General features: G+C 40.3%; 2 protein-coding genes across 3 annotated transcripts in view; both read right to left on the reverse strand.

Annotated features, from left to right (window-relative positions):
• Window positions 1-1,425: 1,425 nt before the first annotated feature.
• LOC129093469 (uncharacterized) lies at window positions 1,426-8,391 on the reverse strand. The gene is made up of 10 exons (XM_054601496.1): window positions 8,096-8,391; window positions 6,509-6,660; window positions 5,587-5,752; window positions 5,391-5,487; window positions 4,931-5,094; window positions 4,648-4,772; window positions 4,402-4,543; window positions 3,191-3,290; window positions 2,549-2,633; window positions 1,426-2,466 (listed from the first exon to the last, which is right to left on the reverse strand). Exons 1-10 carry the CDS (start codon window positions 8,166-8,168, stop codon window positions 2,371-2,373), a joined length of 1,200 nt encoding a protein of 399 aa, XP_054457471.1. The 5' UTR covers window positions 8,169-8,391; the 3' UTR covers window positions 1,426-2,370.
• A 2,859-nt stretch (window positions 8,392-11,250) lies between these two features.
• Window positions 11,251-25,624, reverse strand: part of dock11 (dedicator of cytokinesis 11) — a 61,114-nt gene continuing 46,740 nt past the window's right edge. For both annotated transcript variants that reach the window (XM_054601489.1, XM_054601488.1), the window contains 13 exons: window positions 24,728-24,910; window positions 24,138-24,251; window positions 22,993-23,208; window positions 21,457-21,514; window positions 20,384-20,490; window positions 19,920-20,042; window positions 19,130-19,243; window positions 18,030-18,176; window positions 17,355-17,565; window positions 17,068-17,258; window positions 16,434-16,534; window positions 16,145-16,283; window positions 11,251-12,767 (listed from right to left, as the gene is read on the reverse strand). In XM_054601489.1, coding sequence (XP_054457464.1) covers window positions 12,678-12,767; window positions 16,145-16,283; window positions 16,434-16,534; window positions 17,068-17,258; window positions 17,355-17,565; window positions 18,030-18,176; window positions 19,130-19,243; window positions 19,920-20,042; window positions 20,384-20,490; window positions 21,457-21,514; window positions 22,993-23,208; window positions 24,138-24,251; window positions 24,728-24,910 — 1,794 coding nt within the window. In that variant the 3' untranslated portion in view covers window positions 11,251-12,677. The remainder of the gene's footprint in view (window positions 12,768-16,144; window positions 16,284-16,433; window positions 16,535-17,067; window positions 17,259-17,354; window positions 17,566-18,029; window positions 18,177-19,129; window positions 19,244-19,919; window positions 20,043-20,383; window positions 20,491-21,456; window positions 21,515-22,992; window positions 23,209-24,137; window positions 24,252-24,727; window positions 24,911-25,624) is intronic.

Genomic DNA, 25,624 nt, shown 5'->3' on the forward strand with positions numbered 1-25,624 from the left:
TAATGAGACACCTTTTTATAGGCCATCAGTTGGGACTGAACCAGCTGATATTAATTTGCACTGACAAGGGGCAGGATTGCTTTCTAATTACTGATAGATTTCAGCTGGTGTCTTGGCTTTCCATGCCTTTTTGCACCTCCCTTTCTTCATGTGTTCAATACTTTTTCCGTGTCATTCCATTTTATTACACATAACTTAATTTCTGACCTTATTTGTTTGGTTTTCTTTGTATGTATGGATTACTTGGGTTGTTACTGACATCTGGTGAACATTTCATGTGAATAGCACCTTTAGAAATATATTTACTGAGAAAAATGGTGACGTGTTCAATACTTATTTTACCCGCTGTATATGTAATACATTCTATGAAAGGTGGAACATTACTCCTAGAGGAAAAGCTAACTTGGGACAAATGTCTTAAAGGTACTGATTGGTAAAGAGCATGGCTATTACAGTTTGCATTCTGTATAAGATATATAAAGACAACAGTCTTTTTTACATTCACTTATTTTTTGCAATAAATATATTTTTTTATATTAAAATGTATTGTAAAAATCTAACATTCATGGTAAAGTTATTTATTAAATATAGTAAATGATATGTCAAATAACAAAATGTACCCCCAATTTCACTGTATTTTGATCTGAGTTTAAAGAGATATACTGTCAAATGCATGGTGCACTCTTTTGCCGCTCCATTTTACTCTTATTCACGAGTAAAATGGAGCGGGAGATGGACAGGCGGTTCGGTGCAGCGTCAGCAGTGATGCGGGCGTTGTACCGGACCGTTTTGGTGAAGAAGGAGCTGAGCCGAAAGGCAAAGCTCTCGATTTACCAGTCCATCTACGTTCCAACCCTCACCTATGGTCATGAGCTTTGGGTAGTGACCGAAAGAATGAGATTGCGAATACAAGCGGCCGAAATGAGCTTCCTTCGTAGGGTGGCTGGGCTCAGCCTTAGAGATAGGGTGAGGAGCTCAGACATCCGGAGGGAGCTCGGAGTAGAGCCGCTGCTCCTTCGCGTCGAAAGGGGCCAGCTGAGGTGGCTCGGGCATCTGATCAGGATGCCTCCTGGACGCCTCCCTTTAGAGGTTTTCCAGGCACGTCCAACTGGTGAGAGGCCCCGGGGTAGACCCAGAACACGCTGGAGAGATTATATATCTCGTCTGGCCTGGGAACGCCTCGGGGTTCCCCAGGAGGAGCTGCAAAGTGTTGCTGGGGAGAAGGACGTCTGGAGGACCCTCCTTAGCTTGCTGCCCCCGCGACCCGGCCCCGGATAAGCGGAAGGAAAATGGATGGAAGCCAAATGGATTGTTCAATATTATTATTATTATTATTATACACAGTTTAAAACAGATCTATATAGTATCATGATATAAATATGAAGCAGTCACATTAATAAAGCCATGGACACTAGGACTTGGGTTGATATTTTTGCAGGCTACTTTATTAGAAATGATAAACAATAACATATCCAGAAGCAGACCAGCCCACTGACAATAAAATACACCAACATTATCTGGAAACTGTTGTGGTAGTTTGTATGTTTCCAGGAATAGTGATGAAGAGTAGCTGCTCCCTTGGTAGTTACAGGCAATCACAACCAAGCAACAAAAACATGTTTCACTTTCTCTTCCTTTATTCTCTGTTTGAAGGCAGCAAGAATCATCAACAAACACCCGACTGAAAAGTGTAAGAAGAGTGTGTGTGACTAACGGTGATAAGGTATTTTGGATTTGGGTGCGTCAATGAGTAAGCAGACACCAAAACCAACAGGAAAGTCAAGTTGTTACCCATCTAACTTGTACTCCGGTGCCTCAACTGTATTCTCTTGCCAAAACAAGTTGTGGAAAAAGGTTGGAAAGCCTTAACACCATGGGCCAGACTTTCAAAATACAGATTTGACTATTGTATGAACTGTTTAGGGATCCCTAGATTATAGAAGTATGTGCTTCCCACTTATTGCTTTCTGCCCATTGTCTAGCTGCCATGTCGGCAGTCATACCGGCAGTCAGGGCATGGCAAACCTTCTTGCCCTGTTTGTATTTCCGGGTCCACAACCTGGTGGCTGAAGGCCGCTCCAAGGATTCAGTTAATTTCCTTATCCAGTATATGTGCACCAGCTTAGAGAGTTACTGAATAGCAGATGAATCACTCGCGGTACTGGAAACTGTTGTGGTAGTTTGTATGTTTCCAGGAATAGTGATGAAGAGTAGCTGCTCCCTTGTTTCCAGCACATGAGGTGCAGCTCAGGTCACTCCTCACCACCACCAGTCAGACGTGCAAGAGGCTTTATAAAAAACATTCCTTGATGAATTTGCACATAATGCCCGTCAAGCTGCACTGCAGGCTTTGCAGAGTACACATACATGTCACAAGTTCAGCGGGACAATGATATCTGTTACAGGGTCCACTTTGCAGGATTCAACAGGCTCTGGCACCGGCGTGTACAGTCCCCCTGTTGTGGGCTGGAAAAACAGAACAGTGTGATGAGTGATTGTGGGCAGAGCATACACATTTCTTTGTTGTGTTTCCCCCCCGAAAACATACCGTAATTTCTTTGTTTCCGTTCATCATCATTTCCTTGAATATCGCTGAAGGATCTGGAATGACGGGGCAAATTATGGCGCTGTGCCTGCAAACGGACACAATGGCATAAATCAGCACAACCAGCACACAATGTTTCTAACAACACAACGCAATATCTAGAATATGGCAACAGGCAGGTGTTTTTTTTACTCTCAAAAAAACAAAAACAAAAATGCAGAATTTTGGGGGGAATTTTACATTTAAAAACCATATCAGATGCAAATTATTAATTAAAGTAGAGCATTTACATGGTTATTAAAACATTTCTGCAGGGATATTTAAAAACCCTAAATGACTTGGAGCACCACTGACATTCTTTTATGACACTTTACTTTTTATAGCAGCTCCACCTAAAACACTACCCACCTGTGCCTTAGGGTGCAGCGCTCCAAAGAAGTCAAGGGCAGTTAAAAGTGCAAGGCAACTTCCTGTGTTGCAATGATCTCATGTTTTCATCATTGCACATCTCCAATTGCATTGCACAGAGGTAAGCTTTACGGTATCTACTCTTAAAATATATTGCGATATGTTTGTGTAAAGAAAGTTGGGCACCAAGAAATGTACTTTGTACCGTCGGCCTGTCGTGCTGTGTGCAAAACATACCTGCTGAAGCAGTAGCAGGACAGAAAGATGCAGACGGACAGGATGATCGGGAGGACGATGGCAACCACGGTCAGCGACTCGTCAGCAGGCTTATTAGTACCTGCAGTGATGCAAAATCATGGAAAAGTGTTGCAGCATACACGTAAGCAATACAAAGTGTTAAGGCAATAGTTACATTCAAAGTCAACTTCTTTTTTTCTCATAAAAAGCAACGGTTAATAATTTGTATGTGCGGAAAAGACTCCAAGCATTAGTGGTGGAATGTAACTAAGTACATTTATTCAAGTACAGTACTTGAAAACTAATTAAAAGGTACTTTAAATGTACTTGAGTATGTCTATTTTATGCAACTTGATACCTTTACTCCGCTACACCTCAGAGGAAATATCTTACTTTTTAATTAACTAGATGTGTCAGATTCTCATACCCTTCCTGTCTAGTGAAAACCACGCAGCTCCAGATGGGCTGATTTTGCACTTGATTTTTTTCAGACTAATTGAAGGATTAAGTGTTAATGCAGCAGTAATATTAATCCAGAACCATCACATGTAACAGTAATACACTGAAAGGGAACATTTTACTGCACTGTGAATACTTTTACTTTTCCATTGTAAGTGCATTTTGCTGATACATACTTTGAATACAGGACTAACAGTTTCTTTTCACAGTGTGGCTTTAGGACTTTTGTTAAATAAAGGATGTGAATACTTTTTTCACCTATGCCAAACCTGGCTCTAACAGAATAGGAAAAGCAGAGATGGCCTGTACCAAACAATAACACAATATTTAAGTGCAGTTATTTATGATGGGTAACAACTGATGGCAACCGATACTGTTACTCACTTCCTCCCTTTCTAGCTGTTCCTGTGGGACAAAGTCCTTCTGATATCTGACACACTCTTACCAGCCAAACACACAGTTTTTGCATCAGGATCTATTTTGTCAAATTTTCTGACAAGAACAAGGGGAATTTAAATCCTGAATGAGTTGACATCTATTCCATTGTTTTTAATAAAGTGAAAAGTACCCGGTGAAGAAAATAATGTAGAGCACTGAAGCATTCAAATCAAGGGATCCTAAGACAAATATACTCTGCAAAAAAATGTCCACCTCCATAGGTCATTTAGTATTGACAGACTTGATGTCGATCTTGTCTTAGTGCACTTAATAAACTGAGAAATCAGTGATAGTATAATTGGTTAGACACTTACCATGAATTACAACTTGGCCACGATCGCTGGAAAATGACGGGCAATAATCGTCAGTCCTGACGCTGGACCAGAACTCATAACGGCAGCTTTTATCGTAGGGTATGAACATAGAATCATTTTTTGTAATGAAGTTCTGGCACTCCTAAAATAGTAAGCACACAAAAGCACAGTGTTGCACTCTGTCAGGTGTAGAGAAACTTTTTGACTTCCGAATTCTAGGCTAAACAGTAAAATATAACTACTTACCTCAGAGTAACCGCATTTCTTGGTGCAGACACTGTAGTTCCAGATGCAACCGAACTTTGGATGCCTCCAGCTCAGTTTGAGCTTATCTCCTTCTTCTTTGACGCTCAACGCTGGGGGCTCTATCACTGAGGAAGTGTCAAATGAGAAAAACATATATATATATATATATATATATATATATAAAAGTCTTTCTTACTTGCACTTTGCAGAAAAAATATTTTAATAGCAAATGTGTGACATTTATTTTCACAATGCATAATGAACTATTGGAGGTAACACTGACTGGGTGCAAGTTTAAAGGTGCTAGATCCAGTGTCAGTCTTGAAAAGCAAGCAGATATCTTTTATGGCATCAGCTTCCAGCCAGCAGCCACGCCTCATTGCATCGACGTAATAGAGATTGCACTCTCTTAAATCTTTCATATGTTCCTCAGATATTCCACAAATCCTGCAATGACATGATGGACAGGTGATCAGAGAAATTGGGATTAAGGGAAGGCTGGCTGCTGAAAACACACATGCTTCTGCAATTCCTTCAGTCGCCACAAGATGTTCATAAAGCCCACAGATTACCTCCTACCTACTAACATCAGCTCTCTATGATTTCCCTGATGTTCCTCGTGTTAACAGAGCTTTACGGGGCAGGTTAAAACAATTCTTCCTTCAGAACACCATTAAAAACTTTACTGCACAGCACTGGAGGCATACAGGATCACCTCTATTCCCTATTGCTGTAATTCTCACCTATAGAAGAGCTTCAACTTCTGATTCACTGGGGTCCAGGAACACTTGATTTTGCTCATGTTCGGGGAGATTAAACATTTGATGTCCTTTACCTCAGCTGTGGAGTTCAAGAACAAAGACGTCACATAAGCAGCATATTAAAAAAATAACTGTAGGGCATCGTCCTGGACGCACTTGACAGCTTTCTGCTTCTTACCTCTTGGCCCGGTTTTAATGGTGATGTTAGCGAAGGTGCTACTAATTGGTTTGCCATCGCATTTACCGCCAACAATTGTACGAATGGAATAGTTCCAACTACCAGAGACACTCTCTTCAGTGAGGAGGTTCACTTTAAGGTTTGTCCCGCGGGTGCACTGATCATTCTGGAGGAAAAAAACAACACAGGCTCTAATGACGGTTATAATACCACATACTGAAACACTCCAACCAGTGAGGATTGAGGTCTGCTTGCACAACATTGATTCATTTGTTGATCATATCTAAACAACATATATCACTGTGATTTCACAGTAATTCAAGGTTTGTTTGTTTATATGTGTGACTACCTTTTTAGCATTTAGACAATGGGCCTTGTGCAAGAACATTTTTGTAGTCTTATCCCAAAACTCTTACGAAAGCTCCATGATGAGCATGAGAAGAATTCAAGGAGACGTGGCAGTCACAGAGATACAAGTTGGGAGAATACTACAGCTTTAAAGCAGGTGATATTACGCTGTCAGGTGTTTTTACAGAGGATGATTCTTGACAGAGACCTGCAGAAAGACCCTGAGGCAGCTGTCTGAGTGAGAGTCTTGCATGAGGCCCATTGAGTATATAATACTGTATTTAGAAGATGTATTTAAGTGAGTGCTTTTGTGTCAGAAGAAAGAGAAAACCTATGGCCTAGTAATAATCTACATTCAACAGCCCAAACTGTTTTCTTCTCAGTGAGTAAATAAATAAAGCAATGATTGAACAGAGTAATGCATACATAATCATAACAATTAAATAAATAGACAATAAAAAATAAAAAATTGCACAATGTGAAACCAATGTCAAAACACACACACACACACAGCCAAACAGCCAAACAAACAAACAAACAAACAAACAAACCAACCCAAGAGACCCAGTTTAACCTTGTTTCCTAGCAGGTTGTATTGGTAGGAGACGTTCCCCCCCGACAGACCGCTGGGCTTCTGCCAGGACACGTTCACAGTGAACGGGTCGATCCATTCATATGACAGACCTGTCGGTGGTGGAGGACGGCGCGCTGCACCACCAGTGTCACCTGAGGATTGATTAAATGACACTGTTAAAATAATATATCATAAAATATATAATCTTATAATATCTCCAATAATCAATGAATTCCTTTTTTACAATTCACTTCCGTTCTCATCTGAACTTGAGTCGCTACAGACTAATAGGGCCGAAAATCAGGCCAAACTGACGCACATTTTTTGGTTTTGTTGCGCGTCTATTTTACAAGCACGGTACTTGATTGGTGAGCCGTCTCCAAGAGGAAATATGGCTCTTCATCTGTCATGAGAATTATCTCTTTGAAGCTTAAATAAAACCATCATGGATTCCTATTATAGTCAGTTCCTTTGACCACATTCAAAAAAAAAAAACAATGTCAGTGTAATGATGTTTTGAAAATCCAGATAAAATCCCATGTAAACACAATGAGTTTTGGAACATAAACACCGCCCTCATAATAATTTAAACAATGAGTTTATTTCATATGGATATAGAGAGGATCAGAGTAGGAAGTCATTATCATTTCTAATGATGAAAAGGTTTTTTACAATAAAGGTGAATGTATCTTGATCTCTCTCAAATTAGTGTGATAAAGTGAGTAAATATGCTGAAGGTATTTTCAACTAACTTCTTCGAAAGTTATTTCATTTAATGGAAATGTCTGAGCTCCAGCGCCAACTAAGTTTGCAGGTGCCTCCACTGTCTAGATTTCCCAACAAAAAAAAAGAAACGCAAATGTTTTTGTTTTTTTATCCTCGAAAGAGATCCCATGTGAGTTCACTTTTGTGAAACCACTTTCACAAACTTGTCAAATCTGTCTGTTTTGTCACAATAGTCCCATGTTAGATATATTCTATAATAGGTTTAAACCTCAAACTTCAGCTTTCGTTTGTGTGGTTTCACCGCCACCGTAATGTTTAAATAGGGGCGCAATCACATCTAAACATGCTAAACGCTGATTGTAAAACAAGGCCGACAATCCGTGTTTGAGCACCAGAATTTATATTTTCATTAAAGCTCAACAAGAAAGTTTTTTATGAGAGTGTGGAGATGTCGTTTAAATAGTGTTTGTAATGGTATGACTTTTTTATTTTTTTAAAATAACCTCATCTTTCAACATCGCGGAAAAGGTGTGTCTGATTCGTGATTTTGAAGTATTGATCACGGTTACATATTCATACGTACAAACGCTTATTACTGACTAGGTAGCCCAAAACCCCGAGGCTTATTTGTTAGATCATAAACATAGCAGCATAGAAAAAAATGGGAAAACATCCAGAATGACAAGTCTGAGGGTTTATAGCTCTTTAAAAAGTTGACAATAAATGCAGATCCAAAGGGTTTAAAGTGCGCCTGCTAATTGAACTTTGAGATCAGCTGTGTTGTAAACGAAAACCCTTATTTATCGCGCTCAAATACGGTCTGATTATAACGAAGGTGCCGGGTAATGGAGGGATAATTACCTGTTGTGCAATGGCACACCATTACGACGGAGGTAAATGTCAGGAACGTCAAAAAGTCCGCAGTAAAAGTCATGTTGTCCTCAGCTTCAGCTCCCTGATCCTCACGTAGCAGAGTCCAAAAATAAAATATCTTGTGACAGTTAATGTCACAACATAGACAAAAAAATACAGACGTCCTTTAGTCTATGACGAACAAAAAAAAGAGGGGAAAACACCAAGGGAAAGGGGAAGGAAGAGAGAGAGAGCGTCCGCCAGCACTTTGATTATCTCGCTGTGTGGCTTCGCGGTGTCTACCGGGAACAGGGGGCGGAGCCTCTGAGAGTGGGCGGTAACCCAGTGGGAATGCCAAACCTCTTCCCAACAGTAGCAGTGTCATCGTCCAACCGTCCCACAACACCCAGCGGTGAAGGGTTAAACGCGTGGCCCTCTTAAGGAAGGCAGATCTAAAGTGTTAAATGTCAGAAAACCACAAGTGTCCATCCGAGTCTCCAGGAAGTCGTCAGGCTCCAAATGAGTCTGTGAATCAATAAGCTGATTAACTGTATGCTAATGGGTTCATGCAGCAGCACACAGCACAGAATGTACAAACTGAGGACACGAGGCCAGAGGAAACATACTAGGAAACATACAGAGGAAACATACTAGGAAACATACTAGGAAACATACAGAGGAAACATACTAGGAAACATACAGAGGAAACATACTAGGAAACATACTAGGAAACATACAGAGGAAACATACTAGGAAACATACAGAGGAAACATACTAGGAAACATACAGAGGAAACATACTAGGAAACATACAGAGGAAACATACAGAGGAAACATACTAGGAAACATACAGAGGAAACATACTAGGAAACATACAGAGGAAACATACTAGGAAACATACAGAGGAAACATACTAGGAAACATACAGAGGAAACATACTAGGAAACATACAGAGGAAACATACTAGGAAACATACAGAGGAAACATACTAGGAAACATACAGAGGAAACATACAGAGGAAACATACTAGGAAACATACAGAGGAAACATACTAGGAAACATACAGAGGAAACATACAGAGGAAACATACTAGGAAACATACAGAGGAAACATACTAGGAAACATACTAGGAAACATACTAGGAAACATACAGAGGAAACATACTAGGAAACATACAGAGGAAACATACTAGGAAACATACAGAGGAAACATACTAGGAAACATACAGAGGAAACATACTAGGAAACATACAGAGGAAACATACTAGGAAACATATTTGATCTGTATTATTTTCTGCTACACTTTTAAGTTGAACGACAAGCTTGATCCACTGTACAAATGACTGGGCACGTTTTCACGTACCAATACCTCTTACAACAGTGGTTCTCAACCTTTTTTCAGTGATGTACCCCCTAACCAGCGCAAAGAATGTTTGGTTGAAAAAAAGATGTAATACTAAGCGCTGTGCCATCAGTGTCTGATTTATTAAACTGTCAACACTGACGATTGCATTGTGGCATTGAATTCAGTTCATGAACTTACACTTATATTTTATTGAATATTTATTAAATAACTATTTTGAAAGGATTTTTGAATGGATGCTAATTTTAAATATATTCTTTAAAAATCTCAAGTACCCCCTGGAGTGCCTTCACGTACCCCCAGGCAGGGGCGCCGAAAAGGGGGGGTAAAGGAGACGGATTCTAGGGGCCCATGATGGAGGGGGGCCCAGAGAGGCCCCTAATGATGATGAAATTATAATACAGAAAAAATAATGACACTAAGTTATTAACTAACATATAATCACATATATGGCCATTTTGTATTCTGATGGCGTTTTTGTTTTTGCTGAGATTTTTTTCTCTCCACTGATTATAATTGCTATTTTTTCATGGAAGAGTTTATTTCCAATTTAAGAATCAGTGGTGCAGCAAATAAATGACTCAAAATGAATTCCATTGTATTCAGAGTGCTCAGTTCTTCCCCTACTGTACATGTCAACTGTCATGTTCTTCTTTCACAAATATGGTAATGATAGTCAAAAATACCATTAAAATGCATAATTGTATGTAAAATAGCATCAAAAAATTTTGCCGCTGTGTTGGGGGCCCTGTAAAGACTCTTTTCATGGGGCCCAAAATCCCTAGCGGCGCCCCTGCCCCCAGGGGTACACGTACCCCCATTTGAGAACCACTGTCTTACAAGATGACATTCATTGCGGTCCGAGGCAGCTTTTCATAGTTTGGTTTAGTTCCAAACACCTGAAAATCTTAAAGGGGTTCTCCAGTGATTTTGTATAAAGTTAGTCATAAAGTTGGGGGGGGGGGGCCTCACACGGGATTAAAGAGAAGAGCGGTTGAAATCAACTAAGCAGAGGCTAAGATGTCCTGCCTTTTAGCCCTGTAGTATCCGTACAGTTCCACAAATGCTAGATCCTACACTACCCAAAATGCATCCTGTTTTTCATACATAGAGTGCTGCAGGGATGACATATATTTTTAAGGGCAACTCTGGAAGTCAGCGTTGCACTGGTTCCCTTGACAAAATATTTTTTTTTGTTTTGGGAAAAAGCTATCGGGAGACAGATGGATTTGTACAGATGTCATTGAAAATGGCATTTTAAGGATTCCTCGTTTATGTTGGCTTCAAAGTTGAGATTGAATTCCATGGCAACCTGGCAACATGTACAGAGGAAGATTTGGTGAAAGGTCTAAGCCAGTGGTTCTCAAATGGGGGTACGTGTACCCCTGGGGGTACGTGAAGGCACTCCAGGGGGTACGTGAGATTTTTTAAAAATATATTTAAAATTAGCATCCATTCAAAAATCCTTTAAAAATTGTTATTTAATAAATATTCAATAAAATATAAGTGTAACTTCATAAACTGAATTTAATGCAACAATGCAATCGTCAGTGTTGACAGTTTAATAAATCAGACACTGATGGCAGAGCGCTTAGTATTACATCTTTTTTTCAACCAAAAATGCTTTGCGCTGGTTAGGGGGTACATGGCTAAAAAAGTATTTCACAGGGGGTACATCACTGAAAAAAGGTTGAGAACCACTGGTCTAAGCAATGACGGACTGAATGGACCTTGTGGTGAGATTGATCATCTGCTCTCTCCGAGGTCAAGAACCAATTGATCAGTCTCGATAGTTTCTTTTCTCCAGGTTTTATTGGAAAATGACTTTACAAAGTTAGTTTGACAAGCAGCCGCAGCTCAGTACACAATGCAATTAAAAATGCTAAAAAAAAAAAAAATCTCTCTGCTAGGACAGATTGGACAGAAGTCCAAAATGTTACAAATATAAATACAGTACGTACAAACATACAAGGATGCAGAATTCACTTTACAGCATGGCAACCAAATATGTACAATTTGCTTAAATATTATTCATCTATCTGCTAATTACAGTGTAGCACTTGTGAAATACTGTAAATAACCAGCGTGTGATGACGGTCTTATTACTTGAGATGGGGGAGTCTTTTCAGAAGGTGAAGCACAAAGGCACTGGATCTTAACCCACATGTGAGGAGCTCTTCACTTCCTCATACAGCGCTGGGATCAGCCTGTCCCGCTTTCACATGATGAGCCTATATAGAGAACTTCCTTTCACTGATTGTTCTAAAGCTGACAGAATTTGTAAAAATGATCTTTTCTTCTCTGGTACGACATTATTTATTACCTCTAACAGGACATTGTTATCACCGAAAGATTCAGGTTTTTTTTTTTACATTCACAATGTAATTGAGCTACTTTTGAACTAAGCAAACCCTTCTTAAGAGCTTTATCACAGAGCTCCGATGCAACCCTGAGGTCTGTCCTTTCTTTAACTGTGGAACTCACTGAGAAGGCATTTGTCATTAAAACAAACCGGGCAGTAACTTTGGACTGACGCTCACTTTAAGCTGCTGCTCTTTAGGCGTCACTTATCTGTTTATCACAGCCTGACTGGAATGTGCGGCCTGCCTATAAAACCTTCTTGGCTTGACTGAGTATCTCAATGCTTTGCTGTTGGGTCTGGATATTGCTCAGCCTGCTGGCATGACGCAAAAACCTGGCCAAACGAAACACTGCGGGACAACGAGAAGATGCTGCTGTCTTCTTAAAGTCGACTTGAGTAGTAAAAACAAATTATGGAGAGAGTGTGATGTTCTGCATAGATCTGAAGGGCAACGTGGTAGAGGGAGTGGACAGAAAAAAATAATTGCTTTAGTACAGTGTCTACCTTTGAAAAAACAAAAGTCATTCCTGCAGTTTGTCACAAAGTTAGAAATAACAAAGTGCAACCTGGCATGACTCATCAGAAAGCCTAAACCTAACATAATGACATTTAGTTGGTGTTGCTGCTGTGATACATTCTCTGAAATACTGCTGCTGTGGTTTGAATATGATCCAACTCCTTCAATCTTTCAGCCCGACCATCCACAGTACTGCGCGTACAGCAGAGGAACTGAAGATGGCCTGATGGCATCCTCACCACGGGCTGGTTTTTGGCAAGCGAAGCTGGGCGGACGTGAAGCTGGGAGCCCCCCCTCACCCAGTTCAGGTCCTTAGGGGAGAGGTGAGAGGGTGCACATGTGGGACAGAGGTCAACCCAGGTTGGTGGACGTCCCGCTGATGGCACGAAACACATGGAGGGAGTTTTGCAACAGCGAGCGCATCATATCCTCCTGGTAGATCTGGAGTCAAAGCAAAACACAGTTCACGCATAAATGCAGAGGGTGTCACACACACACACACACGCACGCACGCACACGCACACACGCGTGTAGAAAACTCCTCACACTGTGAGATATGGATCAACATAATACAGAAGCTGAATGTACAGTGAGTGACTGTTGTTTGTACAATGAAATGCAAATAAATATTTTAAAATGAACTCTCAACAAACATGAGCGTGTCCACAAAGTAGTCCTAGTCGCTGCATGTAAACTCATGTTGCCCTCGAGTCACTTTGTTTTTGGAACTGGAAAGTATTCCTCTGATGTCTGGGTGGTTTGCACACATTCTTTCTTTGCATGTTGCTTCAATTCATTCTTTTGATCATCGTTCTGTTTGAATCACTGAATAAATCTGGGCACCAGGCGTCCAATGTGATCATATTTCAGGACACTGTGTTTACAGCAGTACATGTAAAGTTCTACAAAGTGAATCATTAAACATTGTTATTATTGGATTCATGTTGTCCCACTTGTTTAAGAAGTTAGCACTTTCACCTGAGACAGCTATTAAAACTATGTACAGTAGGTTGAAAGTACAAAGCAAGGAGAGAACTATTTGATCTTGGTGACGTCAGCACTTCCTCCTCTTCTCACATCAAAGGCAACATTTAAAAAGATACATAATAAAAATAAATGGTTATAAGTTATAAAGTGGTCCTTCAGAAATGAGCGAGATGCTTAATGAGATGAGAATCCAGAGGATATCATGTGATGTGTTTATTTTTCATGACTGTTTGAATGTATTTTGTACGACTGGGAAGTGTCATCTGTGTAACTTGTATCTCCATTTCTTGAAAGGAACTACATAAGGATTGAATAATATGAATTTCAGCATAAACTGACAATAAGTTATATCGTATTGTATCCTTCGTCTGATGAAGGCCACAATCTGAAATGCGACCGTCTCGCAATGAAGTTATTTTTATACGACTTATTGTTGCTTTAGTTTCATCGGTTCTCATTCTAGTCATTTGTGCTAGTTCAACGGCCTTGTTTTCATAATTTCTCTATCGCCTCTGTCAGCAGTTGATAAGACAACTTCTGTTTATGGCTGACTTTTGGTGGGACGGCAACATCCTGCAATTAATCTGCTGCCGATTTAAACGGATCAATACATTTAACCTCCGGTCCATGCAGAACATTTAGTTTCTTTCAGTTCCAGAAGACAGAATTCTTCGTCTTCTATGCTCCAGAGGAGAGGGATTTGGCCACTACGACAACTACTACTAGACTCGACACAAGGCAGCCGTCTTCGTTTGTTTTGGAACAAGTGAGGTAGCAGTAGATCTATCACCAGGATGTAGTTTTTACATGTGGGGCCATGCAAATGTTCCAGGCACTACTGTGTATGTAAACATAATTTGATTATGGCTTCTGTCATTTGCATTGTTTTTTGGTGCCAGTGTCGGCCACAATCATGTCTCAGAGCTTTTTGTCGAAAAGGACTTTCATCCTCTGAATGTCTTGTTCTTTTTGAATGCATTTTAACTTGCTGAATTTGCTAGATTCATTCTCTTTTCATTCAAAAAGTAATGAATCACCTATTTCTGCAGACTCCCCATTTTTGATTGATGCTTTATTTTTTGTTTATGTCTTAAGATTATGATTTGCATTTAACATAAACTGTCTGAAAGAAATGAACTACTAAGGTGCTTATTGAGAATGAATGGGTTTCAAAAAGGACAAAAAATACAAATGTCACTTTAACACACTTCGTGAACACATTACCTGTTTTTCCTTAAAGCTTAAGGCCAGCACAATGGAAGGAAAGAGGCAGACCAGTTAGTTTGGTTAAAATCAGAGCAGCTAAAGTGATATCAAGTGTCAGCATGTGGAATAATCCTGCTGCAACACAGCCATAACACATTCTACTGATGGGAGGAGAACAAAGTATACATTATCATTGAGGAACAGTGAAGTAGTTCCTCTCTGTAAAATTATTGCAGCATAATATTACAGCACATACAGACATGGTTCCCCTCGGGAGAATCAGCTCAATTCTATTGACAAAGATTTTAAGAGCAGATGAGTGCGTGGTGATGGAAACAATTTTTCCAGGAAATGTTGAAGAGGAAATCAGTTTTTTATTCATTCCAGGATGTCAAACAGCTCCCGCAACTCATTATGACTCACTCCCAAGTCACATCATCAAGAAGAATCAGTGAGTTGTTCTATTTTTGAGAGCCACAACTACATTAACGGCTCTGAAAGCTTCTAGAAACATTAGGCCAAAGTCTTTATGAAATCAGGCTTACTTTTATGAAATGGAGCCAGCAGGGTTGATGTGGAGATAATGGCTCTAGATAAAAGTTTACTGCTTGTTGCTCTGTTACCTATTCATTAGGATGTCTCACAGAGCAATAAAGGAATTATGGGTACAGTGAAATAAATACATGAAACAAAAATGTTTTCACAATTTTGCTTTGTGTATGTAGTTGTTGATGGAGGAAACATGGCGATGTACACAAGAATTCAAAGAGTTAATGATGATTCGTATGTATTCAAAGTTTGACTTGTCACGTTTTTTCATTGTTTGCAAATTTTCCCGCTGTGGGACTAATAAAGGATTATCTTATCTTATCTTACTGATTTCACACATGGCTCAGTGGATGAGAATCCCTTTAACATGCCTTTTTAAATGGAGCGTGGATGAGTGGAATGCAACAGTAATAGTTTTAAACGAGCTAATTGTCACTAAAGTGACCTTAAACATCATCTTGAAGGTGTTACATTGGCTACGATGATTACGCCGGCTCAGTCTGGCCATGTTGAGAGCTGTGTGGAGACAATCCCTCAAAATGCTCTGATTTTGGAATTCAGCACCTATAAAGGCTCACACCATCCAAATTACAAAAAAAACCCAAAGATTTCGTCACTTACTGCTTGTAGTATCTAGCCATACAAATGGTTCTGGTTGTATGTGTCCAGTTTTTGAGATATCTAAAGTGACTTTGAAATATATAAGTAGATCCAATGATAACTTTATTACTGTGAGGTCTGATGATTACCCAGAGCAACAGGAACATTTATATTGCTGTTGAATTTTCTAAATGTCATTTTTCTAATCCTGAGGGCCCCAGAAACAACATTTTATCAACCTCTGCTGTACTTGGGTCAAGACACATAAAATCAAAACCTTCTGCTGGGCGAGATACTACTAAGTGAGAAATTATTTTTACATTGGCTTAATTTCATTGAACTTTCATTTTGTCATGTTGCATCTTCCAGGCCACTGCAGCAACCTTTGTGACCAACTGCACATCAAAGCAGAACTAAACGTTTGTGTTACAGGGGTGTAATGGTACACTGAAGTTCCCCAGAAAAGGTTTAAGTACCTGCTCGTGGATGATGTCAGATAGCTCCTTTACCATGTCCTTGAAGTTGGCCTTCAGGCCCTCATGGTACTCAAACTGGTCCTCTTTGATAAGACGCTCATTTATGTCCAGAGCTATACTGCAAGCCTGGACAAAACGCCTGCAATTATCAGAAATTAAAAGGAAAAACTTAATAACAAATTTAAATTAACACTTATCTTTTCCCTTGTTCACCAGAAATGAGAAAGAAGGAACATCAAGGTAATCCACAGAATAAATGCAAATGAGAATCAACAAGAACAAACGGCACCTGAAAATGTCCTTAAGGTCTTTCACTTTCTTGATGCCAGACTGGTTGGATTTACTGTCATCCAAGAATGCCCTGGCATAGGCCATGGGACCTGCATTCACCTGCAACAAAACACGTCCGAAAGTGTTAAGCATTCCTTTACTCTGATCTGTGCACAGATTACCATCGGCACGTTAACATTTGTGCTTTTGAATGTCACTCAGAGGTCACATGATGCCATGTCTGGCCAAGTTTGACTAATAAAAAATAAAAGTGGGTGATTTGTACGGAAGACCTGGAAGACCTGGAAGACCTGAAAGACGGGAGAAAAAAAATCTGTTGATCTGTTTTCTAAGTCTGATCGAAAAAGATTTCTCTACCTTCTTTATGACGTAACAACAGGTCGGAAAAAAGTTTTGCCATGACAAAAAATACTTTTTCAAAGGATAATGATCTTTATAAAAAAATGTTAAATTTTTTTTCTTACCACCTGATCTCATCATAAACACAGGGGAAAAAACAATTTAGACTAGGAAAGTGGATCACCAGAATTCCTCAGGGCTTCCGTACATTTGCCATGCAGCAGTTATTATCATTTTTACTATTATATTTTATCTTTCACCTCGCTGTGTCTCTGAGTGACGGGGACTTTTACCTGCACAGAGACGCAGCCCTGCAGTTTGAGCTGCAGTTGGATCATGTCCACCTCCTGGCTGGAGCAGAGTTTGGTCAACTCTGCCGTTCGCGCCTTCATCTCATCTATGGCCACCTCCACCGGCTTGAGCTCCACTTGCTTCTCCCCCAGCACCTCCACGCGCTTCTTCACATACGGGAAGGTGTTTACAGCTGGAGGTAAAGAGGTAAAGAGGGCAGGAAAAACTGGTTAGCACTAGCATGCCAATGTAACAAACTGCAAGGAAATGGATGGGGGAAGCCACGTACTTGTGAGCACACTCCTCCTCTTGCACTGCTCCTCCACACCGCCGTGTTTTTTGCCCGACAGCGTGTACGGCGTCTCGAACACGAAGCGGTTGATGTTGTGGCACTTCTCAAAGTCGGTCTTCTTCTCGGGTGCCTCCTTCTCCTCAAAGTAAGCCTTGACGAAGGTCACCTGGATGTAGGCGAACTTGGTGTCCAGGTCTTTGGGGTTTACCTGTGTGAAAGAAATCATCTTTAATGAAATAGAGTTACCAAAGGACTACATGGCGGAGCAGGATGAGATACTTAAGGCTCTTGATGGAAGTGAATTGTTGAGTAATCATGTAAATGTGATGCAAAAGCCCAAAAAATAAATCCTCTCACCATGGCAATAAAACTTCCCCTATTTTGAAACAATTGAGGGCTACAACACATGATGCCTCATCAGCCTCCACTGACTCACAACTGAAGCAGTCAAATACATTTATTTTCAGCTTGTCTACCGAGTCTTCACGATGATTCCATGGAGAGGAAACATTTCCAACATTACTTTTGGACAAATTATATTTTCTAAATAAACCCAAGATCGGAGCTGCAGTGCCAAATTGACTTATTTTCATGTCTGACAGCATTTCAATCATTCTCAGACTCTCAGACTGTTTAATCCAAACGTCTCCTTCCTCCATTTATTTGCTGCACCTTGTTTGAGTCCTGAATGATCTTGACGTTTTCTGGCCCAAACTTTTCCCCGTAGAGTGTCAGCAGACGCTGAGAGATTTCGGACAGGCCGGTGAGTTTGGGCTCTTTGTAAATGTACTCCTTCCCGTCCTCCTCCTCGAAGAAGCCCTGCACAAAACACACATGTTCACTCAAAAATATATAACGACAGACAGTCTGTCTGAAGCGTTCTGGAAGAAAAACAACACGTTTAGTTCAGCAATGAGTCTTACAATGTTTTTTTTCCTCTGTGTTTTCAATACAAATGAACCTAAAGTGCCAAAACCATTCAAAAGTAAGCGTGATAGGACTTGTAGACAAGAGCAATGAAACACATTCACCACATTTTGGTTGACTTGCATAATACATTTGCATGCCACAACATTTCCTGAAAGTGTCTGCTTACGATTAAAGTCATTGCAGCTATTTGTTACATAACTTTATGACATCCACAGTCTTGAACCTTCTGGCTGCTGTGATATCACAAAGCTCTAAATGCAACCTTCGCATGGTGCGTTACTGTGTTGCACCCAGCTGCATTTTACAACTATGTTTTCTAATCACAGTTTTTTTCTCTCTACACTTATATTTATGGAATATTTCCTATATTTCCTAAACATGCCTATACAATAACAACAAACAGATTAAAGGCATACTGAACATCCTGCTTTGTATTTGCACAGCTCCAACAGCCTAACTGGAATTTCTTGCCTGACTCCACCAAAACAAATTGAAACAGAGCCACATAATGTCCATTTCTACTTCTGACTGTATCCTCTACACTGTATTTTAAAGCATTCTGGCAAAAAGGTGGGAGTTCATTTTTACTTCTTGAAATGTTTTTTTTGTTTTTTTTGCTGTGATATAATGTGAAACACTTGAAATTATTAATATTTTGGATACAATCCTAAAAAAACTGAAAGGAGAGGGACTCATCCCCACACTTATTTGATCTACATTCCAATTTTCTGAAGCTCAGTGCTGTGTGCTTCAGGTGCACTGTGTGCTTCAGGTGCACCTTCTGCTTGATATTGCAATTGAGCTTTAAATAAAGGTTACTTGGCGCTGCTTGCCGGCCTCACCTGTCCGTAAAAAGCCACCCTGAAGTACGTCCCGAGCAGCCTGCGTCCTGATTGTATCACCTCCATTATCTTGTTGTAGGCTCTGTGCAGAGTGTCGTACAGTCGACTTAGTTTCTGGATAAAAAAATAAGACAGATGGCATCAGAGTTGGGTCTATTTTCTGATTGCTTGTTTTCCTGAAACAACTGGGCAGTGCCTGCAGGGACACGCACAAGCATTTCAGTAATGTAACATCCCAACAAATGTAAAAACAATAATGAATTTTCTACGTTCACATTAGACAAGTTTACGTCTATAAGCCCTATATACTCTCCTCCAGGGCGGGTGTAGGGAGGGTTAAAGACCCTGTGACTCTAACCTTTCTCCACCCGGATGTTGTTTACAAGAGCAGCAAGGAATTTAAAGCACTTGATAATAACCAAGTTGCCTTATCAAAGAGTGAGAAAGTCCCATTAAATGTAGTTAGAATGGTCAGACTGGTTTCATGTTGCGTAAGAGGTAACTTTACTTGTGATAAAGAGATGCTAACAATCCTGTGAGTGCAGGTCAACAAGTCTAAAAAGCTCAGGAGTTTAATGAGTGGAAAATGAATAAGGTAAACTTTACACACACGTATTTGTATCAAGAATTTTTTTCTACAAACCAAAGTCCTTACATAGGTGTGGAAACGTGGCTTTCAAAAGCATGAGGACATGATGAATCACTTTGCAAAGACAGGCAAGAAACAGTGGCTGCATGTTTATGTTCCTCACAATATCTGTTTTAGAGTGTGGCGATGTTGCAACGGTACCTCATACTCATTTCGCTTCTCGTAGATGGGGATGATGAGTTTGGCAATGTGCGTTATGAGCTCATAGCGTTCGGCTTTCCACAGTGCCTCCACACAGACCTCAAGGTGTTCCACCAGGACTTCCTAAAAAGGGGTAGAAAAGGAATAACAGATCTGTTATTATCCACATTAACAGTAGCATCAGATCAAACTAATTAAATATAAATGAAATATGATTTTAAAACAATACCCAAGTTAGAGTGCCGATACAAAATTGATTAATTTTCTTTTACTCTACTTTCAGGATCTGACCAGACATTCAAGGCCAGCTCGGTGCCACGAACATATGTTTTGATCACTGCCACATTAAAGTGCTGAGTTGAGTTGTGGCCAGTCTGTGAGGTAATCTGGATTGACTAACTATTGCCAAAGTCACTCAACAATGTCATGTGCAAGAACCCAATTCCTGTTAAGACGGCCCCCACCTCAGTGTAATAGACATCTTGCATTCCGGTGTCTTCCCTCATGGCAGCTTCCTCTTCAATATTCAATGTAATCTTCTTAAAAGCTGCCAGGCCACTGGGAAACAACTCTAATGAACAGTAAAGACAAGGCAAAAAAAATGGTTCACAGAGATGTCCTCAGGAAAATGATCTGCCACACACAGTATTTAATGTATGTTCTGAGGTTGCAACATCACAGCAACTGGCACTAAAACGATGAAAATCCAAATGGGAATCTGTATTAGTCATGGCAAAATATACCGTCACAATGACCTATTATTGGGGGAATGGTTTGTAGAGACATGCCTCATAGAAAAATGTACAATATAACTTGGTAGTTTGAGACTACCTTATAATAAATCCCATCTTACACAGTAGAGCCTCTGGTCGAGACGCCAAACATATTTTTGAGAGAGAAGCTGGCAACCAACTGTTGCCGTACACCCGACAAATTATCTTTGTCCGTTGACATTCCTCAAAGATTAAAAAAATGTTTTTCTACATGTCACTGCTGGTGCGACAGCAACGGCCTGTGGAATTTTTTGCATGCTGTATCTAACAACAGTCAGTGAACAGACTGTCTTTTATCAACTGTGCAGGCAAATCTTCCTGGAGGACCACAATGCTCTATAAAAAGTGAGCGTGTTTCCTGGTGAACGTTAGGTCAGTGTACTGATGTTAGTCAAGTCCTCATGGTGACGACTAAAGAGATAGTTTACTCCATAATCAAAAATCTACAAAATCTATGAAACTAGATTCATAAATAGCACTATAGGCAAGAGGAAAGATATGGATTTTTGGGTGTGAACTGTTGCTTAAAGGACTGTAATTTCATTGTGTTGGCTGTTTGACATAGGCAAATATTATTCTTAGGTGCTTTCTCAGCAAGTCAGTATTTTGCTTGATGGTTCAACCCACTGGGACTTTGATCAATGCGACACACATTGCTTGGTGTTCACTTACAGTATAAGTGTAAGCCACAATTGGAGGTAAAAGCATTGTTTGTGTATGTGTGTGTGTGTGTGTGTGTACAGTAGATGTGCGGAGGGCCTTACTTTTCCTGTAGAGGTATTCTGCAACCAGTGCAGCCACATGAACGTAGCACATGGCTGCCTGTGGAGACAACAACAAACACCAGCAGATTTAGAGAATATTTCTATAGCAGATCAAGAGTGGACACATGCGGCTCTATATGAAAAGGAAAGGAAAAACCCTGCCACAGATTGAGAGAGACCAATGTGAGGTTGCAGTCAGCAGATCTAATGTAATTCATATCACTACGGTGACTGGTTTATTGTGTTCACCTGTGACTCACTTCTAAGTAGCCACACCTTGTATCTATACTGGCAGCTTATCACCTGTGCAAAAACAACACATACAAAGGCCTGACAGCTGCCAGGTAAAAAGTTTACGTTTCTATTCATGCAGTCATGAATAGAAACGGTAAACTAAGTATCACTAATCCTATTCTGAGACATGCTTAACTCATTACTTATAATGAGTAATAGCGAAAATATCTTTTTGAGTAGAGGCGCTAATAAATAAGTGGGTACAAAAAAACCAACATACTCAAATAAAAAATAAAATAAAATCAGCGAAATTAAACATAATTAAAACTAACATAAACAAACAGAATAATAAATAGATTTAATGAAGAAAAAATTATAGAAATGAAAACAATGCAGAAAATAAAAACAAAATTAAAAAAGAATGTCAAACAAAAATAACAGAATATAAAATAAAAACAGTATAAAAACTAAATATATAGTAAAAATATAGAGTTAAACAGATAAAAACAACAAATAAAATAAAAGCATACCAAATTTAACTTAATGCTTAAGGATAGATTTGCAAGTTGCTGCGCTGTGATCTTGTCTGTCCTCTTAGCCTTGTGCGTATAAAACCGTTAAAAGAAATCAACACACTTCAACTCAAGCTAACAGCTGGACAACCCAGGTTCAACCTCTGTGTCAACACTGACCTCTGACCTTCCTCTGGAGAGGAACAACATAATCTTCCTTCAGTAAAACATCACATTGTTATAACAACCCTATTCAAGTAAAGTAGCAGTTGAGTGGTGCATTACGTTTCTTTTGTTATGTGACTCTCCCTTGTTTACTGTGAAATAGCATAACGTTTATTTCTAAGCAACCAGAACTTTTTAATCACAGTGTCATCAAAACAAAATGACAAACCTTAACCTGACTTTTTCTGATTAATGTTTAATACATTTCTTGAGGCACCAGGAGTGATTGGGTGTTGAGTAAAGCTTATTTGAAACCTGAGGTGGACTGACTCACTGTGTACAACTGAAGTTAACCATAGGTCATGCACTCTTTCAGGTGTTTGCTTTGGTGTTGCCTCTGAGCATGGGAGTGTGCATGTCACCAACGTATTGGTGTAAGTGATGGAGAAAGGAGGTAAGATTGTATGCAAATATGTCTAAAAGCAATAACAGAAACCTGGTCCTATTGGGGCGCATCAATTCCATAGAGAGATATCCGGACACAGGTATCAAACACAAGATAAAAAAGAGACGGACAGATGAACATATGACACTAAGCCAACATCCACAGTCATCCTGCTGATACCTCAGAGAGATCTCCGTTCTTGAGGTGTGCTCGGGCCATGCTGTCCAGCCAGGTTCGTCTCAGCTCGGGTGTGCTGGCGTAGGACCGGGCCAGGCTGTACTGGAGGTCCAGCAGCATCTCTGGGTCTCTCTCGTGCTCCCTCATCTGGGCCGTGGCCATCAGCACTGTGCGGATCCGCTTGGTCAGACTCTTTACTTCATTGGGGAAGGCTGTGGACTGCATCATGCAGTTGGCAGATAAACACACACACACACACACACACACACACACACACACACACACACACACACACACACACACACACACACAAAGACTTGTGAAAACATGACCAAATCTATTAGAAAAATACATGCAGAGCCCTGTGCTTCAAATCCGCGCTAACATGTTGTTTCCAGCTCATTCTCACGCTAATTTGAATTCTTCAAGTGCAGTTTGGCTAACTGATCTTTTAGTCTTAGAGGAGGTTATCTTTAATCACAGCGCGCTCAACACAAAGAAAGAAGTGAAACCGTAATCATCACTCAAATCACTGCAGTGCTAATCAAGTGATTGCATCCACTTGAAGTGGCCGTGTAGGGAAGCCTCCCAGCATGCATGGGGGCAACAAACTCCCATGCAGAAGTCTCATTATATGCATTGTTGGTCGTGTTGTTTCATATTGTGATCCAAGATGTATATACTGTTTCCACACATTTGATACATTATGACAAAAACCCACATCAGTCAAACCTCTGCACAGTTAGAACACTGAACCTCTACATGGCTCTTTGTAAAAGAACCTGTCATCCATCATCTCCACCTCAAACATATTTACATATTTTCAGTCTAAACAAACCACATCAGTCGTATTGCCACGCTACAAAATTAATCTTACAATGGGAGACTGTTTTTACAAATGGGACCGCAGTGGCTGGTCTAAATAGAGAAGAAACACAAACACAGAGTTGGATCACAGATAGGCTTCCTGCAGTTTTTTGGTTGAATCCCCTCTTGGCTTGGATAGCGCAGCAAAAGCTTATATTGTAACATATCAGCCATTCTTTTCCCTTTATGGGACTTTTTTAAATGTTTCTCTCAGATATTTGGTTCAGAGCTGTAAGAGTTTCTGGTTTTCCCTACGCTCGTCTTGTTGACTTCTACTGTACCTTCATGGCCTTGTCACTATTAGCAAAGTTGTTGATGATGGAGAGAGACTCCTGGAAGCGAGAGCTGCCGGTCAGCGCCACGTCGGAGATCAGCTGACTTACAGCAATGATGATCTGGACAAAAAGAATAAGGAGCAAAGTGAGGGGATGGTTAGAGAGGAGACCGAGGAGGTAGAAACAGAGTGGACGAGGAGGAGAAGAAAATAGAAGGAGGGTAAACACAGCGTATACGTATGTATTGACAGAGTCCAGTGAGAGCTAATGGAAAGCTGGATGGCCATCTGCTACTGTGTTAGCAGTGGAGCCGGAAACTCAGCACGCAGTCTGTGTATAAACTGTTTAAACACTCTCTTAACATTTTCCATCTGAAGTACTCTGAGGAGTGTGTGTGGACAAAAGGTTGAAGGTCATGGGTCAATATAAGAGAGATCATGAGAGATCTTGTTGCAGACCACCAACTGTGTTGACTGTTGACTAGACGGCCATTGCTCACTGAGTATGTATGCACAACAAACTAGTCAAACCAGTTTGGAGGATGACATGTGACCTTTGTGTCTTTGTCTATTTCAACACCCGACACTTCACTCTACCTGCAGGTGCGTGCGTAGGAAGGTCTTCCTCTTGGTGTACTCAAAGTTATTTCTCATCAGCAGGTAGAGCAGCGCTGACACCTCGGCCCTCAGAGATCCCAGCTTGGAGACGCAGCACTTGAGCACCTCACAGCACAGAGCCTCGCACAGCGTAACGCGGCCCTTAAACAGCACGGACGGGAACTGATGGGACAACGAGTAAGTGCGTTAAAAGGCAGAAGATGGGATTGGAAAGATACTGTAAATTGTAGAGAGGGCAGCAGCATTTGTTTGGGACTATTTTCAGTGTGTGGGATTGAGTCCAAATAAACTCAAGTGTGTGTGTGTGTGTGTGTGTGTGTGTGTTCATAGTAATGAAGGAACATGTAGCCCAGTGCAACGATACGGCTCATTGATTTAGATTTTTTTAAGCTCCGTGGCACAGAGGTATAAAATCAATGGACCAGTATTTTACTACACACAATACTTTTTTTTATTATTTTTTTTATGGTATTTGTTAGGAATAAAAAAAGGGTAAAATATTGTGAGCCATATTCATAATTTTAATGAATTAGTACACCTTGGACTTTAGTATTTTAGTGAACAAATGCGCATGTTTTCCTATAAGTCAATATTGGTTCACGTTCATAATGACTCTGAATGTCTCCCAGTCTTACTGTAACCGAAACAAAAACATGCCAGAACAGAGTCTCTCCTGCTGCTCGCCTCTGATTCATCACACAAGCAGCCAACAGTGATACTGCTGATGCTATCAAAGGATAGTACGAGGGAAGTGGGTGTTCCCTTCCCTTTGAAGCTACACGACATGTTCCCTCACGAGTCTGAAATCATGTCACATTAATGAATTGTGTGAAAAACAAATCTAAAAATACATAGGAAATACTTTACATAAAAGTA

This window comes from Anoplopoma fimbria, chromosome 7 (assembly GCF_027596085.1).
Source record: "Anoplopoma fimbria isolate UVic2021 breed Golden Eagle Sablefish chromosome 7, Afim_UVic_2022, whole genome shotgun sequence".
In the NCBI taxonomy this organism is placed as follows: domain Eukaryota; kingdom Metazoa; phylum Chordata; class Actinopteri; order Perciformes; family Anoplopomatidae; genus Anoplopoma; species Anoplopoma fimbria.

What these genes read in the sequence shown, in the direction of transcription:
- LOC129093469 (XM_054601496.1), bottom strand. Translation starts at nt 8,168, where the DNA reads ATGACTTTTACTGCGGACTTTTTGACGTTCCTGACATTTACCTCCGTC. An exon ending in ACAACCTGCTAGGAAACAAG is followed by an intron (nt 5,753 to 6,508) that starts GTTAAACTGGGT and finishes TTTTTCCTCCAG; the next exon opens with AATGATCAGTGCACCCGCGG. An exon ending in ACGGAAACAAAGAAATTACG is followed by an intron (nt 2,467 to 2,548) that starts GTATGTTTTCGG and finishes CTGTTTTTCCAG; the next exon opens with CCCACAACAGGGGGACTGTA.